This window comes from Caretta caretta, chromosome 3 (genome assembly GCF_965140235.1).
Source record: "Caretta caretta isolate rCarCar2 chromosome 3, rCarCar1.hap1, whole genome shotgun sequence".
NCBI classification, from domain to species: domain Eukaryota; kingdom Metazoa; phylum Chordata; order Testudines; family Cheloniidae; genus Caretta; species Caretta caretta.
In genome coordinates this window covers 131,881,387-131,894,115 of record NC_134208.1, presented here as the reverse complement: position 1 = coordinate 131,894,115, position 12,729 = coordinate 131,881,387, and the positions used below count along the sequence as shown (strand labels likewise).

Below are 12,729 nucleotides of genomic sequence, written 5' to 3'. Positions count from 1 at the left end.
CTTAGAAGAGAGCATAACAGCACTGTCCAGTTTAATTTCACAGTTCGAGCTAAAGCAAAGACTTCAGAGGATACGGTCAAATCTTCTGAAACACATGAACAGTATTTGCTAATGTTTTAAAACCGATATTAATTTGCCTAACATTTTCACTATTCTCACCTGTCCATGGAACATATTCAGGTTCTCTTTCCGGGAGCTCTCCTGTTTTATATAAAGAGGCTCTAGACTGGCGATACTGGCTGGCAGCTTGTAGCACATCCTGTACAACATTAAATGGACACCTTAAAATCCGGTCAATTTTACAAACTTGAGAAGTATACTTGCTTAAGCACTCCTGCCACATTTTCTCTTTCAATCACGTTTTTCCCATGTTAATTTTTTTTCACCCTCTACTGCTGCATACAACTCACAAACAGCAGAAGAGTATGCAGAGGCCTAGCAAGGAGCATTAATGTACATGCGCAGGAGCTGTAAGTTCTCTATCATGCACATCTGCTATCAATAGTCTCCCCCAGGCTGCTAGCCATCCTGCTACTTTTAAGGTTCCCATGACAAGTAGTTCAAGAGGGACAGTCACCATGTACCCTCAATCCCACCCCAGTACTTCAGCTGCCTCCTGAGCTCAGAGGATGTGGCCAACTATATACCCCTGGTCTTTACTGGTCTTTCTTCCTGCTCCTGTGCACCGCTGCAGTTCATGGCCATCACTTCATCATCTCCTTCCTGCTAAAAGGATGCAAAGTAAAGGTGGCCATCCCCCACAAGACTCCCACCTCCATGCTAGCTTCTAGAGACTATTAAGGGTTCCACCAGCAAATGGAGGGGCCCCCCCATTACTATTTTACACTAATTTCGGTGCTTCCCAGCTCTGTGAAGGGGTTCATCTTGCCACCTCTACGTCTGTGGAGGCATCCAACCTCCTTCAGCTCCATTAAAAGATCTGGTGGTGATCGTGAGCCTAAGTGCATCTCCTTCCACCTTTCTTCTGGATCCATTGTAAGGTAAAGAGGTGGTTAAACCAACATGACCATGCTTTTCATTACTTTCCTTTCTGCCTCCCTGCAGGAGTTTGGGAAAGGAGAGACTTTCCAAGCCCACGTACTGAAACAGCAACAATTCATGAGTTGCTCTTACTGTTAAGCAGACTCTTCAAATGCCTGGAGAAGTATGTGCATTATAAGCTCTTCCGCAACAGTGCTTGAGTGCCTGATATCATGTGCTTGTTCATGAGACCAGGAAGAAGTGAAACTGATCAATACAGAAGTACACCTTTACACAAAGCTCTGTCAAAGGGACAAACTGGGGTGAAATAAATCAGGAAAAATGTTTGAGCTCTAGTAATTGGGCAGGACAGATGTAGTGGAACAAAAGGGAACTGAGACTGAATCAGGTCATCAGGCCCATCATAACAAAGAGAACAAATCCAAGATTAGACTCCTGGGACTTAGCAGGGAGAAAGAAGGCCAAAGTGGGTGATTTGACACATTATTGAGGTCAGTGCCTCTGATTTTCTGGGGCTTGAGCTACCTAAGCACTTGGTTTCTGCCAGAATTCTGAGAGAAATTGGATCTCAAGATAACACTACAGGCCAAAATCACATATGGTTCGCTACAGTTGTGTTACTCTGTTCTGACAATATCTTGGAATGTGATCCTATATTTCTGGAATATATCCATGCCAGCCCAGAAAGTTCAGAAAGCTTTTATCTAGTATGACACTTCTAGAAGCGGAGACAAAAAGTCATATTGTTAAACAGATGATGGACATTAACTTTATGTAAAGTAGTCAGACTGAGTATGCCTTGTGTTGGCATTGCGGGATGGATTAAATGTGGATTAAGCTGTTTTGGATATTTTCCCTTTTTTGTGATACTGCCACTAACAAGGTCATATTCAGTAAGTGTTTTGTCCCTCTTGTTGAGAGAAATACTACTGTATTTGTATAAACTACTACAGAATGCATAAGGAGTGAGACAGGCAACTGGTGAGTTTTATTTTTCCCTGTTTGTGAATTTCCCTACGTATTTCCTTTTAACACTGTGCTTGGATACTGAAAGGAAGATGAGGCACCTAACGGATCCTTCTTAAAACTTGTTTTGTGCACTTTCATATTAATTAATGGCTAGTTCTTTTATTTGGCCATCTTGTCTATGAGAACTACCCAGGTTACTCTATTGAGCAGTAGTCAAGGATTTCCCGTGACTGAATCCACAACCACAAATGATTCCTGTACTATACATGAAACAATCTAACTCTACCATGAAACCATCTAACTTATTTTAATATCAGTAGTACTCATTTGTTATTAAACAACTAATACATATTCCATGGTTTTTGTTCAGCCAAGAAATGCAAATTACAGTTTTCTGTACTTTTTACCCTATCCTTCCACTCTGCTCTTCCAATATTTGGGCTGGCTGAAGTAAAAGCCTTGTTAAAAAGGGTTCCATATATGGCACTGGGGTTTGTTTTGTTTTCTTAACTCTTGCAGCTTATTAATTTCTACTATAGACTGAGCAGGTCCAGAAGTTTACATGATTCTATTAGTAATATCCATATAATAAAATCCTACATTATACATTGTTTATTAATACCTTGATAGTCTTGCACATGGCATTTGATATTTATGTAGCCTACATAAAGGACAAACGTAAAATTAGATTTGCAAAGTCAAAGTATTTCTTGAAGTTTCCTGTCCAGATATGCCTTCTTTATTGATTTTGTTTTCAACATTGCAAGTCCTTTTTCTTATTAATCACATGGGAAAACTGACATACAATTACTTCACTTAGGAAAGAAAAATCAAATGCACAATTACAAAATGGATAATAACTGGTAAGGAGGATAGCACTGCTGAAAAGGATCTGGGGGTTAACAGCGGATCACAAATTCAGTATAAGATAACAATGTAATGCAGTTGCAAAAAAGGCTAATATCATTTGAGGTATATTAACAGAATGTTGTCCACATGACACGGAAGGTAACTGTCCGGCTCTATCCAGCCTTCGTGGTGCTCAGCACTGGCCTCAGCTGGAGTACTGTGGCCAGTTCTGGGCGCCCCTCTCCAGGGAAGATGTGGACAAATTTAAGAGGCCCCAGAGGAGAGCAACAAAAAATGATAAAAGGTTTAGAAAACCTGACCTATGAGGAAATATTTTTAAAAATGGGCAAGTTTAATCTTGAGAAAAGACTGGGGAGGGGGAAAACGACACCTGATAATAGTCTTCAAATATGTTAAGGGCTGTTATAAATGACTGATCAATTGTTCTCCAGGTCCATTTAAGGAAGGCTAAGAAGTAATGGGCTTAATCTGCAGCAAGGGAGATTTAGGTTAGATGTTAGCAAAAACTTTCCAACTATAAGGGTAGTTAAGGTCTGGAATAGGCTTCCAAGGGAGTCTGTGCAATCCCCATCATTGGAAGTTTTTAAAACAAGTTGCACAAACACTTATCAGCAGTGGTCTACGTTTACTTGATCCTGCCTCAGAGCAGTGGGTTGGACTTGATGACTTCTCAAGGTCCCTTACAGTCCTACATTTCTATAATTTTATATTTAGAAATAATTCTTATGTTTTCTTTATTTCTCTTTCCTGTTTTTATAAAACAATACTGCATTCTTGACAACTTTTCCTTGCTTACTAATACTCAGAAAGTAGGGTTGGACTCAACTTGCTAAATTCTGGTCTTGGTTTTTTTCTTGAGTGTTTCCCTTAATCAATGTAATTTGATACCTTTATGATGTTATTCACATCGACAACTATCTGGGCCCATTCAATGGATTCAATTGGTGTATCCTTCAAGATTTGCTCCTCGTGATCTAATAAGCATTCAAAGATCGTATCTATCTGGGATACCTGTAAAACATACAAAAATATTTGTACTGAACACAAGCCTACCCATTATCAGGTGATGTGTGAGAGCCAAATGATTCCTATCTATGAAAACAGAAATATTAACAGGACCTTGATTAAACAGCCTACCGGAATACAAAAAAGTATTTAACATTTATATGGATATTGAAAACATCCAGTTATTTTAGCTGAGTTTTGGTTTGTTTTTTTTAAGGGTTATAGGCCCTCTCACTTCTTGACACAAAACAATTGGGTTAGGAAGAAACTTCCCATATGTGCAGGTTTTTCCATCATTGTCCATTATGGGGCTCCTTGTGCCTTCCTCTGAAACATGTGGTACTGACTACTGTCAGGAAAAGGATAATAGACAACACAGACAATTGTTTCAATCAGATATCACAATTCCTATTTTCTCCACTGCTGACACCACTTTTCACTTCTCCTAGGGAGAAATCAGTCAGTCACTAGTTATTAATACTCTGTACATAATTCATCTAAAACTAAATCTAAACATTTTATTGCACATTGTTAAGATGAAAGAGGAAATCAATGTAAACTGGACACAACCAGAATGTAGTACAACTGGAATGTCTGCCTTAAAAATGTAATTGATTAATTGGATTAGACATACTGCATCAGAGAGAGCAATATATTATAGTAAAAGGCACTGAGTGGTTACAACTCATTCCAAGAAGGGAATGAAGAGATGAGGACATGAGAAAGCTTTATGAGAAAGAGGCCTAGCTAGAAGGCATTAGTGTCCTTCAGTGCTCTCCTGTAACATGGCAATCCTAGGATACAATTCTCTGATGAGAAGGGAAAACATGGCAGTCTTTTCATCCTTCCTATAGCTGAACTTGTTGGAGATCAGATTAGTTTTACTCTAGCCATAGGATGTCAGTCAGGATTCATATTTTAGTCGCAGATGCATGCAAAAAGTCATGTTTTAAAATGAGAGAAAATGCTACCGATAAAGTCTTAACAGGAGAATTCCGGAAAGTTAAATTTGTTTTAGAAGAATAAAGTCTTATATTACACATGAATGTATTTCAGTTTTTACAACACAACAATTCATCATGAAAATGGTTCCAATTAATCAAGGAGACTTCCTCGTCTTACCTCTCTAAAGAAAACATCTGCAGGGGTAAGACTTTGTGGAATATCACATTCCCTTTTGTTTAAAGCAATCAATATAGCAGTGTTCACCAAGTCTGGCAGTCTGGAGTGGTGGTTCTTGAGAACAATGGCTGCTGATAACTTTTCTGCATGTTCACAGAGCAACAATCGAGTTGTCATTGGCATCCCTCTTACTGGAAAACTGCCCAGACGTTCAAATAAGCCAACCTTTTATTAAAAAAATGTTAAGCAATACGCAAAAAATGATTAATATAATATAAAAAATGTAAGTGTTCATGCCACCAGAATTTTAGGACCATACCTGATGAAGAAAGTCAATGAAGAAGGAATGGGCTTTCGTCTTATCCTCCAACTGATGAAGGAGGATAAGGGATGTATTGCTGAAACCAGCTGCTTCTGAAAGGCGTGTGTGAGAAGACAAGATTTTTAGCTAAGAGCACTTTTTATAAAGTCCATGGTATTGCAAGATGGAATTTAAGATCTCTTACATTTTGCAGCTTTTCTGTCTTTAATTATTACAAAAAAAAACCGAATAAGAGCAAACCCTTGAAAAGAACATATCTGATACTAACAAAAACCAATACACAAAGACTGGACTTTTTTTTTTTTTTTTTTAAATCAGATCACCTTGTTTTGGTATTAAAAGACTGAAAACACAACCTAAAACTAAGTTTCTGTAATATAAATAAAACAAATATATAAATACAGAAGACAGACAACATTAAAATGAAGATAACTATCTGAATCCTGACTAAAGGGTTTATAAAAGACCTAAAGCACCTCCACCACTGCACAGATTGTACATTCCATGCACATATGAGCTTAGCAAAGCAAAAGGAAATTGCTCCCTCTCCTTCACCCCCAGATGTAGCCATGTAATGCTGTTTTAAATATGGTTGGCCCAAGCTCACTCCTTTCCCTCAGGGTTTGAATCCCAGGATCCTGGTAATATTTGGGACACAAAGTAGCAAAGACTTTAAGGAACAAGTGAGTGGAGTGGAAGCTTCTTTGGGTATATCTGTGTGTTTGACATCCCAGTAGAGCTCCACTGTACCTTTTTATTGCTTTAGAATTCTCACAACTTCTACATACTCTATTATCAGAAGACTGCTAAGATGTGAAACTCACAAGAACAGTTGCGTCTGCAGTCTCCATCATGAGTAGGCTTATCAGGATTTTATTTTTATTTTCAAGTATTTATAGATTAATCAACTTCAGTTTTTGCATTAGCAGGAAATTAATACAGATAATGCCTTTTTTTCAATATGTTATCAATCCTTAAAAATTTAGTATTTGATATTTCATAATTTCTTATAGATTGCCAGGTAGAAATGACAGCAAAAAAGCATCACTTGTCCATACATGCTACATATAAAACTTCCAGCAAAGTCCATGCTCAGCTCTGGGTAACTGCTGCCGGGAGATATAAAGGAAGGTCTCTTCTCATGGGTAGTTGCTCAGGAAGGAGTGTCTGATCACAAGGTGGCCTGCTTTAGTGCTTCACCTACACTAGATTCCTCCAGCAGGGGTTGGGGAGGTAAGAAAGTGGCACTTAGCCTTTGCATGTAGCTCCCCCCTGCAGCAACTGCTACCATCCTCTCTTCTTAGCATTACTAGAGAAACATCAGCACTAAAAGGAGTGAAAAGGAGCTATTTAGAGTAGAGGTTGCTAGGTGGAAACACAGTGGTCAAAGGCAAAAGCCTCTTTACCTCCATGAAAGTACACTTGAGAGCGCATAGCAAAAATTGTGGGGAGGTTGTTGGTGATTAGTTTGGGAAGAAGGAGTGAGGGTAGGGAAAGAAATGTCCAAGTGGTGCAATCAATGCAAGTTGTTGAATACTAAGTAATCCATAAGTCCCAAAAACTGCCTCCACTTCATGGAGCATAGGGCTTACCTTATGATTTACTTTTTAACAGAAAACTGTGCACAACTTCCCACATATAAAACCCCAAATAATATTAAGCCTTACCTTCTGGTACAGATTCAGCCCATCGTGGGTCAGATGCAGGGTAGTCATCCACTAAGTCTACACTGATCTGAATTACAGCTCTATCCAGTTCAGTATCAGAATCCAGGTCTGCATTTGGTGGAAAGAGCTCAACAACCATGCTCTGTGCACTGATTACATCTTTTCTGAAATAAACAAGAAAGGCTGCATAAAACAAAGTTAATCAGAAGTGGCCAAAATGTTAAAAATTCTCACAACTAGCAGTGTTTTCTACTATCCTTTTTATGAAATTTGTAGGTTATAATTGCTAACACTGTTTGTACTGACCACCTTTAACCTGAGTTTTTAAAAAGCATCTCAGTATAATTACCTATTTCAAAGGGGTATTATCTATTTTACTGATGGGTAAAGTAATTTACAGTCACTTTTGACCAAAAAAACCCTGATGTTTAGCTATGCATGCTGAATGTCTTTCCAGTAGCCAAGCTAACAGGAGCAGTCCACACAATTTTTTAATTAAAAAAAATGTATGTGTCAAATGCTCCTCTTGGCTTGCTATTGGGGGCTACTATCAGTTGCAGATGGTCCACATGACATTGTAGGCACTCTCATCATACCATCTCCTCCAGACATTTATCAAGCTCAATCCTGAAGCCAGTGAGGTTTTTTGCCCTCACTGCTCCCCTTAGAAGGCGATTCCGGAATTTCACTCTTATGATGGTTAGAAATCTTGGTCTAATTTCAAGCCTAAACTTGTTAATGGCCAGTTTATATCCATTTGTTCTTGTGTCAACAGCAACACTTAACTTTAATAACTCCTCTCCCTCCCTGGCATTTACCCCTCTGATATACTTAGAGACAGCAATCACATCTCCCCTCAGCCTTCATTTGGCTAGGCTAAACAAGTCAAGCTCCTTGAGTCTCCTCTCATAAGTAGGGTTTCCATTCCTCTTATCCTAGAAGCCCTTCTCTGCACCTGTTCCAGTTCGAATTCGTCTTTCTTAAACATGGGAGACCAGAATTTCACACAGTATTCCAGATGGGGTCTCACTAGTGCCTCGTATAATGGCAATAACATTTTCCTCTCTCTACTGGAAATACCTCCCCTGATGCATACTAGGATTGCATTCGCCTTTTTCATGGCTGCATCCCATTGGCAGCTCATAGTCATCCTATGATCAAACAATACACCCAAGTCTTTCTCCTCCTCTGTTGCTTCCAACTGATATGTCCCCAGCTTATAGCAAAAATTCTTGTTAGCTCCTAAGTGCATTACTTTGCACTATTAAATTTCATCCCATTTCTATTACTCTTGTTTTCAAGGTCCTCCAGATCTTCTTGTATGATATTCCAGTCCTCCTTCATGTTGGCAATACCTCCCATCTTTGTGTCATCGGCAAATTTTATTAACACACTCCCTCTTTTTGTGCCAAGGTCATTAATAAAAAAACGTTAAATAAGATTGGTCCCAAGATCGATCCCTGGGGAATTCCACTAGCAACCTCCCTCCAGACTAACAGTTCACCTTTCAATATGACCCATTGTAGTCTCCCCTTTAACCAGTTACTCGTCCACCTTTCAATTCTCATATTTATCCCATCTTCTCCAATTTAATAATTTACCATTTGGAATTGTATCAAATGTCTTACTGATATCCAGGTAGATTAGATCTACTGCATTTCCTTTGTCTAAAAAATCAGTTATCTTCTCAAAGAAAGAGATCAGGCTGGTCTGGCAAAATTCAACTTTCGTAAAACCATGTTGTATTTTATCACAAATACCATTTATCTCTATATAATTAACTACTTTCTCTTTCAACATTTGTTCCAAGACCTTGCATATTACTGAGGTAAGACTAACAGACCTGCAGTTTCCCAGATCACCTTTCCCCCACTTTCTTAAAAATAGGTACTATATTAGCAATTCTCCAGTCATAGGGTACAACCACCAAGTTTAAGGATTCACTAAAAAGCCTTGCCACTGGGTTTGCAATTTCATGTGCCAGTTCCTTTAACATTCTTGGATGGAGATTATTTGGGGCCCCTGATTTGGTCCCATTAAGCTGTTTGAGTTTGACTTTCATGTCGGATGTAGTCATTTCTACTTTCATATCCTTGTTTCCATTATCCACCTTGCCTCTACTCCCAAATTCCTCATTATCCTTATTAAAAACTGAGGCAACGTATTCGTTTAGGTGTCACCTACCATGGCTCAGGTTATCCATTCCTTCTCATATCTGGTACCATTTGATCCAATATCATCTTTCTCCAAATAATGTCTCACTTTCACTCGGTTTCCCTCATCACAGCTTCCATTCTGTCTCTTGTTCTCTTACTAATACCCTTGCTCAACCTGCTGTCACAAATCAATTCCCCCATTCACCTCTCTGGTTGCAACTTTCTACACCAAGAATGGAGCTCAAAGATTCCTCTCTTCCCAGACTAATTCAGGTCCTCCTCCTTGCATTTTAAGGATCTCCACAACTCAATTTCTTATCTCTTTGCTCTGCTTGACAGTCCCGTTCATGCACTTCTCCCACACAAATATCTGTCTCTCTCATGCAGGTCTTTCTTATGCCTGGAACCCTCTTTCTGACTCTCTCTTCCATGCCTCCATCCTCCTCTCTTCGAAGTCCTTTCTCCAACCTCTATTCTAGGAGGCTTAGTTTTATAGATTACTTACTGTTTTCACCCTTAGGTCACTCCACCCTTTCCTGTGTTTATCTCCTCCTCTCGTTTTTGTCAATTTAGATCATACATTCATGAGGGCAATGACTATGTTTTGAGAAGCACTATGCACATTCATGGCACTGTATAAAAAATATCTTCTAAATACTGAAAATTTAAATGGAAAAATCCTGACCATTTTATTTACATTCTTCCCTAACTTTCTTCACCAATGCCAGTTACAGAGAGAACAGACAAACAAAATTTTAAGCTTGAAATAGCTTTACTTTGTGTCAGTCAGATGATTAATACCAGCTCTGGTAGGTTATAACTGTAAAAATGATTATACAAGTCTGCTCCTTTCTAACATGGATCACTGTCTAGCTGGTTCAAGAATGCCAATTATTTCATGCAATAATATTTTTTTTTAAATTGGTTCTTTTTACAAAATCTCGTGATTTTTTTTAAACACAAAAAAATAAAAACTGAAATGTTTTTGAAAACCAAACTCAACATTTTAACCAATTTCTTGTGGGTTTTTTGTTTGTTCGGTTGATTTGGTTTTTTGGGGGACGTGGGATGTGTGTGTTGAAAATCCAGAAAAATTCAACCAATCTGAAAAGCATTTCAGGGTAAATAAAACAGCTAGTCAAAAAAAAACTGTCAACAACAATTTACTCAACAGTGTCCAAGATGTATACACACTTCTCTAGAAAAGGAATATATTAAACATGGGTACATGGTGATTTTTAATTAATTAGCATGAATTTTATTTTTATCAAGAGAATCCCTTAATTAAAAACAAACTTGCCCTCTCTACTATATCGACATAGTGACTCCTCATACCTGCAGTACTGTAGAAAAGCAGCTTTCAATAATTTAGTTTTATCCTCTTGTGCTATAATCTCCATTCTACTGGTAGCATCAAATGCAGAACCCTGAAACGTAAAATAAAAATTTTGACCGAAGTACAGATAGGCAAATACAAACCTTATTATGGAAGGACAGTAATCCTTCTAAAAACAACAGTGGTTTAAGATTAAAATAGACATGCCAACATCTAAAGTTTTTATTCCTGTGGGATATCCTTGCTGATCACAACAACAACAAAAAAGAGACTGGGGGCAAAGGTAACAGGATCACAGTTCAGAAGCTGTACAGATTGATCTAGCCAGAGTAATGGTCATAAGATCCCTCCATTATGAAGTACTACTACAGCAACTGACCCAAGAGGGTAAGATAAATGGGATAATGACCAATTCATTCTTCGTTATTAGCCAACTAAAGAACTGGTCAGCCCCATACTAAAAACCCAGCTTCCATCCCTCTCTAAAAAATTTTGAGCAAAAGATTCTACTTTAGAAAAATATTCTTGACTAGGTAACTAATCTGAGATTTTAAGTAAATGCATATTGTATAAAAGTTAAATATGGACATGTGAAAAAACTTTTTTCCATTCTAAAGAGTTGGTTACTAGATAAAAAAGGAGAATTAAAATAGCACATTATTCAAATGAGTAGAGCTGGCTGACATATCAATTTGACGGGGAATTTCAAAATATTCTAAAAATTGTTCTGGGTTTTGAAAATTTGTTTTCAGCTAGATCTATTAAAAAATTAAAATTTTCTGTGAATGAAAATGTGAGTAAACTCTAGGCACACTTTCTTTTTGCGTTATGAGATTCTGAATTTTCATACTAAATATTACCTCATTGTTTGGTCCAGCTACAGAAGATGACAGGGAATCCTCAAGGTCTTCAGGAAGCACAGATACATTTTCCCTAGAAAAGATGGCCACAAGCCCACTTCTTCTGGTGAAAAAAATGGGAACTCCGGTGTAGCAACCTGCTCCTAAAATGCTATCTCCTAACGGGAAAGAAAAACAGACATTTAATAAATAAAATGATCATATAATGCTGCATTCATAGCTTTATCTTCATGTAGACATTTACTAAGTTTTCCCATGAACCAGCTAACAGCAGTACTTCACAACAGACTTGATCATTCAAACAAACGATAAAACCCATTGCAGATTACCAAATGATATGAGGTAATAACTAAGCAAACAAACCTAATTTTAGAAAAAATCTAAAGCACAGATTTATAAAATAGTCTCACATATTAAAGTAAGTCCACCTTTATTTTATGTTATACACTATGCTATCCTAGTAAAAGAACTGTACTATAAAATACTAATAGCAGACCTCACTACAGTGCTCCACTCAAATCTTTGATGAGAAGTGGAATGAAATTTCCAGGTGGAGAGAGAGACTTATTTGGTTTGCAGAGAAGCCTTCCTCTGCAACAGGGATCACTTGCAGGTTTAAACAAGTATAAATGGTGAATTTCTGCCTTCTGCCCCTCCACCCCCACGAACATGATACAGTTCTGTGGTGACCTAGAATCCTATTTTCAACGTCTCCGACTCAAGGAATATTTCCAACACACCTCAGAACAACATACTAACCCACAGAGACCTTCCTACCAAGACTACAAAAAGAAGGATTTTGGATGGACTCCTCCTGAAGGTTGAAACCACAGACTGGACTTCTACATAGAGTGCTTCCGCCGACGTGCACGGGCTGAAATTGTGGAAAAGCCCCATAACCTCAACCGTGCAGAACACAATGCCATCCACTGCCTCAGCAACAACTCTGACATCATAATCAAAAAGGCTGACAAAGGAGGTGCTGCCATCATCATGAATAGGTCAGAATATGAACAAGAGGCTGCTAGGCAGCTCTCCAACACCACTTTCTACAAACCATTACCCTCTGATCCCACCGAGGGTTACCAAAAGAAACTACAGCATTTGCTCAAGAAACTCCCTGAAAAAGCGCAAGAACAAATCTGCACAGACACAACCCCGGAACCCCGACCAGGGGTATTCTATCTGCTACCCAAGATCCATAAACCTGGATATCCTGGACGCCCCATCATCTCAGGCATTGGCACCCTGACAGCAGGATTGTCTGGCTATGTAGACTCCCTCCTCAGGCCCTATGCTACCAGCACACTCCCAGCTATCTTCGAGACACCACCGACTTCCTGCGGAAACTACAATCCACCGGTGATCTTCCTGAAAACACCATCCTAGCCACTATGGCTGTAGAAGCCCTCTACACCAA

General features: G+C 38.6%; 1 protein-coding gene across 2 annotated transcripts in view; it reads right to left on the bottom strand.

Annotated features, from left to right (window-relative positions):
- The window catches only part of NUP133 (nucleoporin 133), a 62,173-nt gene that overhangs the window by 26,259 nt on the left and 23,185 nt on the right, over nt 1-12,729 (bottom strand). For both annotated transcript variants that reach the window (XR_007355729.2, XM_048843896.2), the window contains exons 11-17: nt 11,310-11,467; nt 10,449-10,540; nt 6,958-7,121; nt 5,288-5,382; nt 4,969-5,193; nt 3,730-3,852; nt 160-259 (exon numbers count right to left, since the gene is read on the bottom strand). Coding sequence is in view for 1 of the 2 variants with exons in the window: in XM_048843896.2 (XP_048699853.1) it covers nt 160-259; nt 3,730-3,852; nt 4,969-5,193; nt 5,288-5,382; nt 6,958-7,121; nt 10,449-10,540; nt 11,310-11,467 (957 nt within the window). In the remaining variant the exon portion in view is untranslated. The remainder of the gene's footprint in view (nt 1-159; nt 260-3,729; nt 3,853-4,968; nt 5,194-5,287; nt 5,383-6,957; nt 7,122-10,448; nt 10,541-11,309; nt 11,468-12,729) is intronic.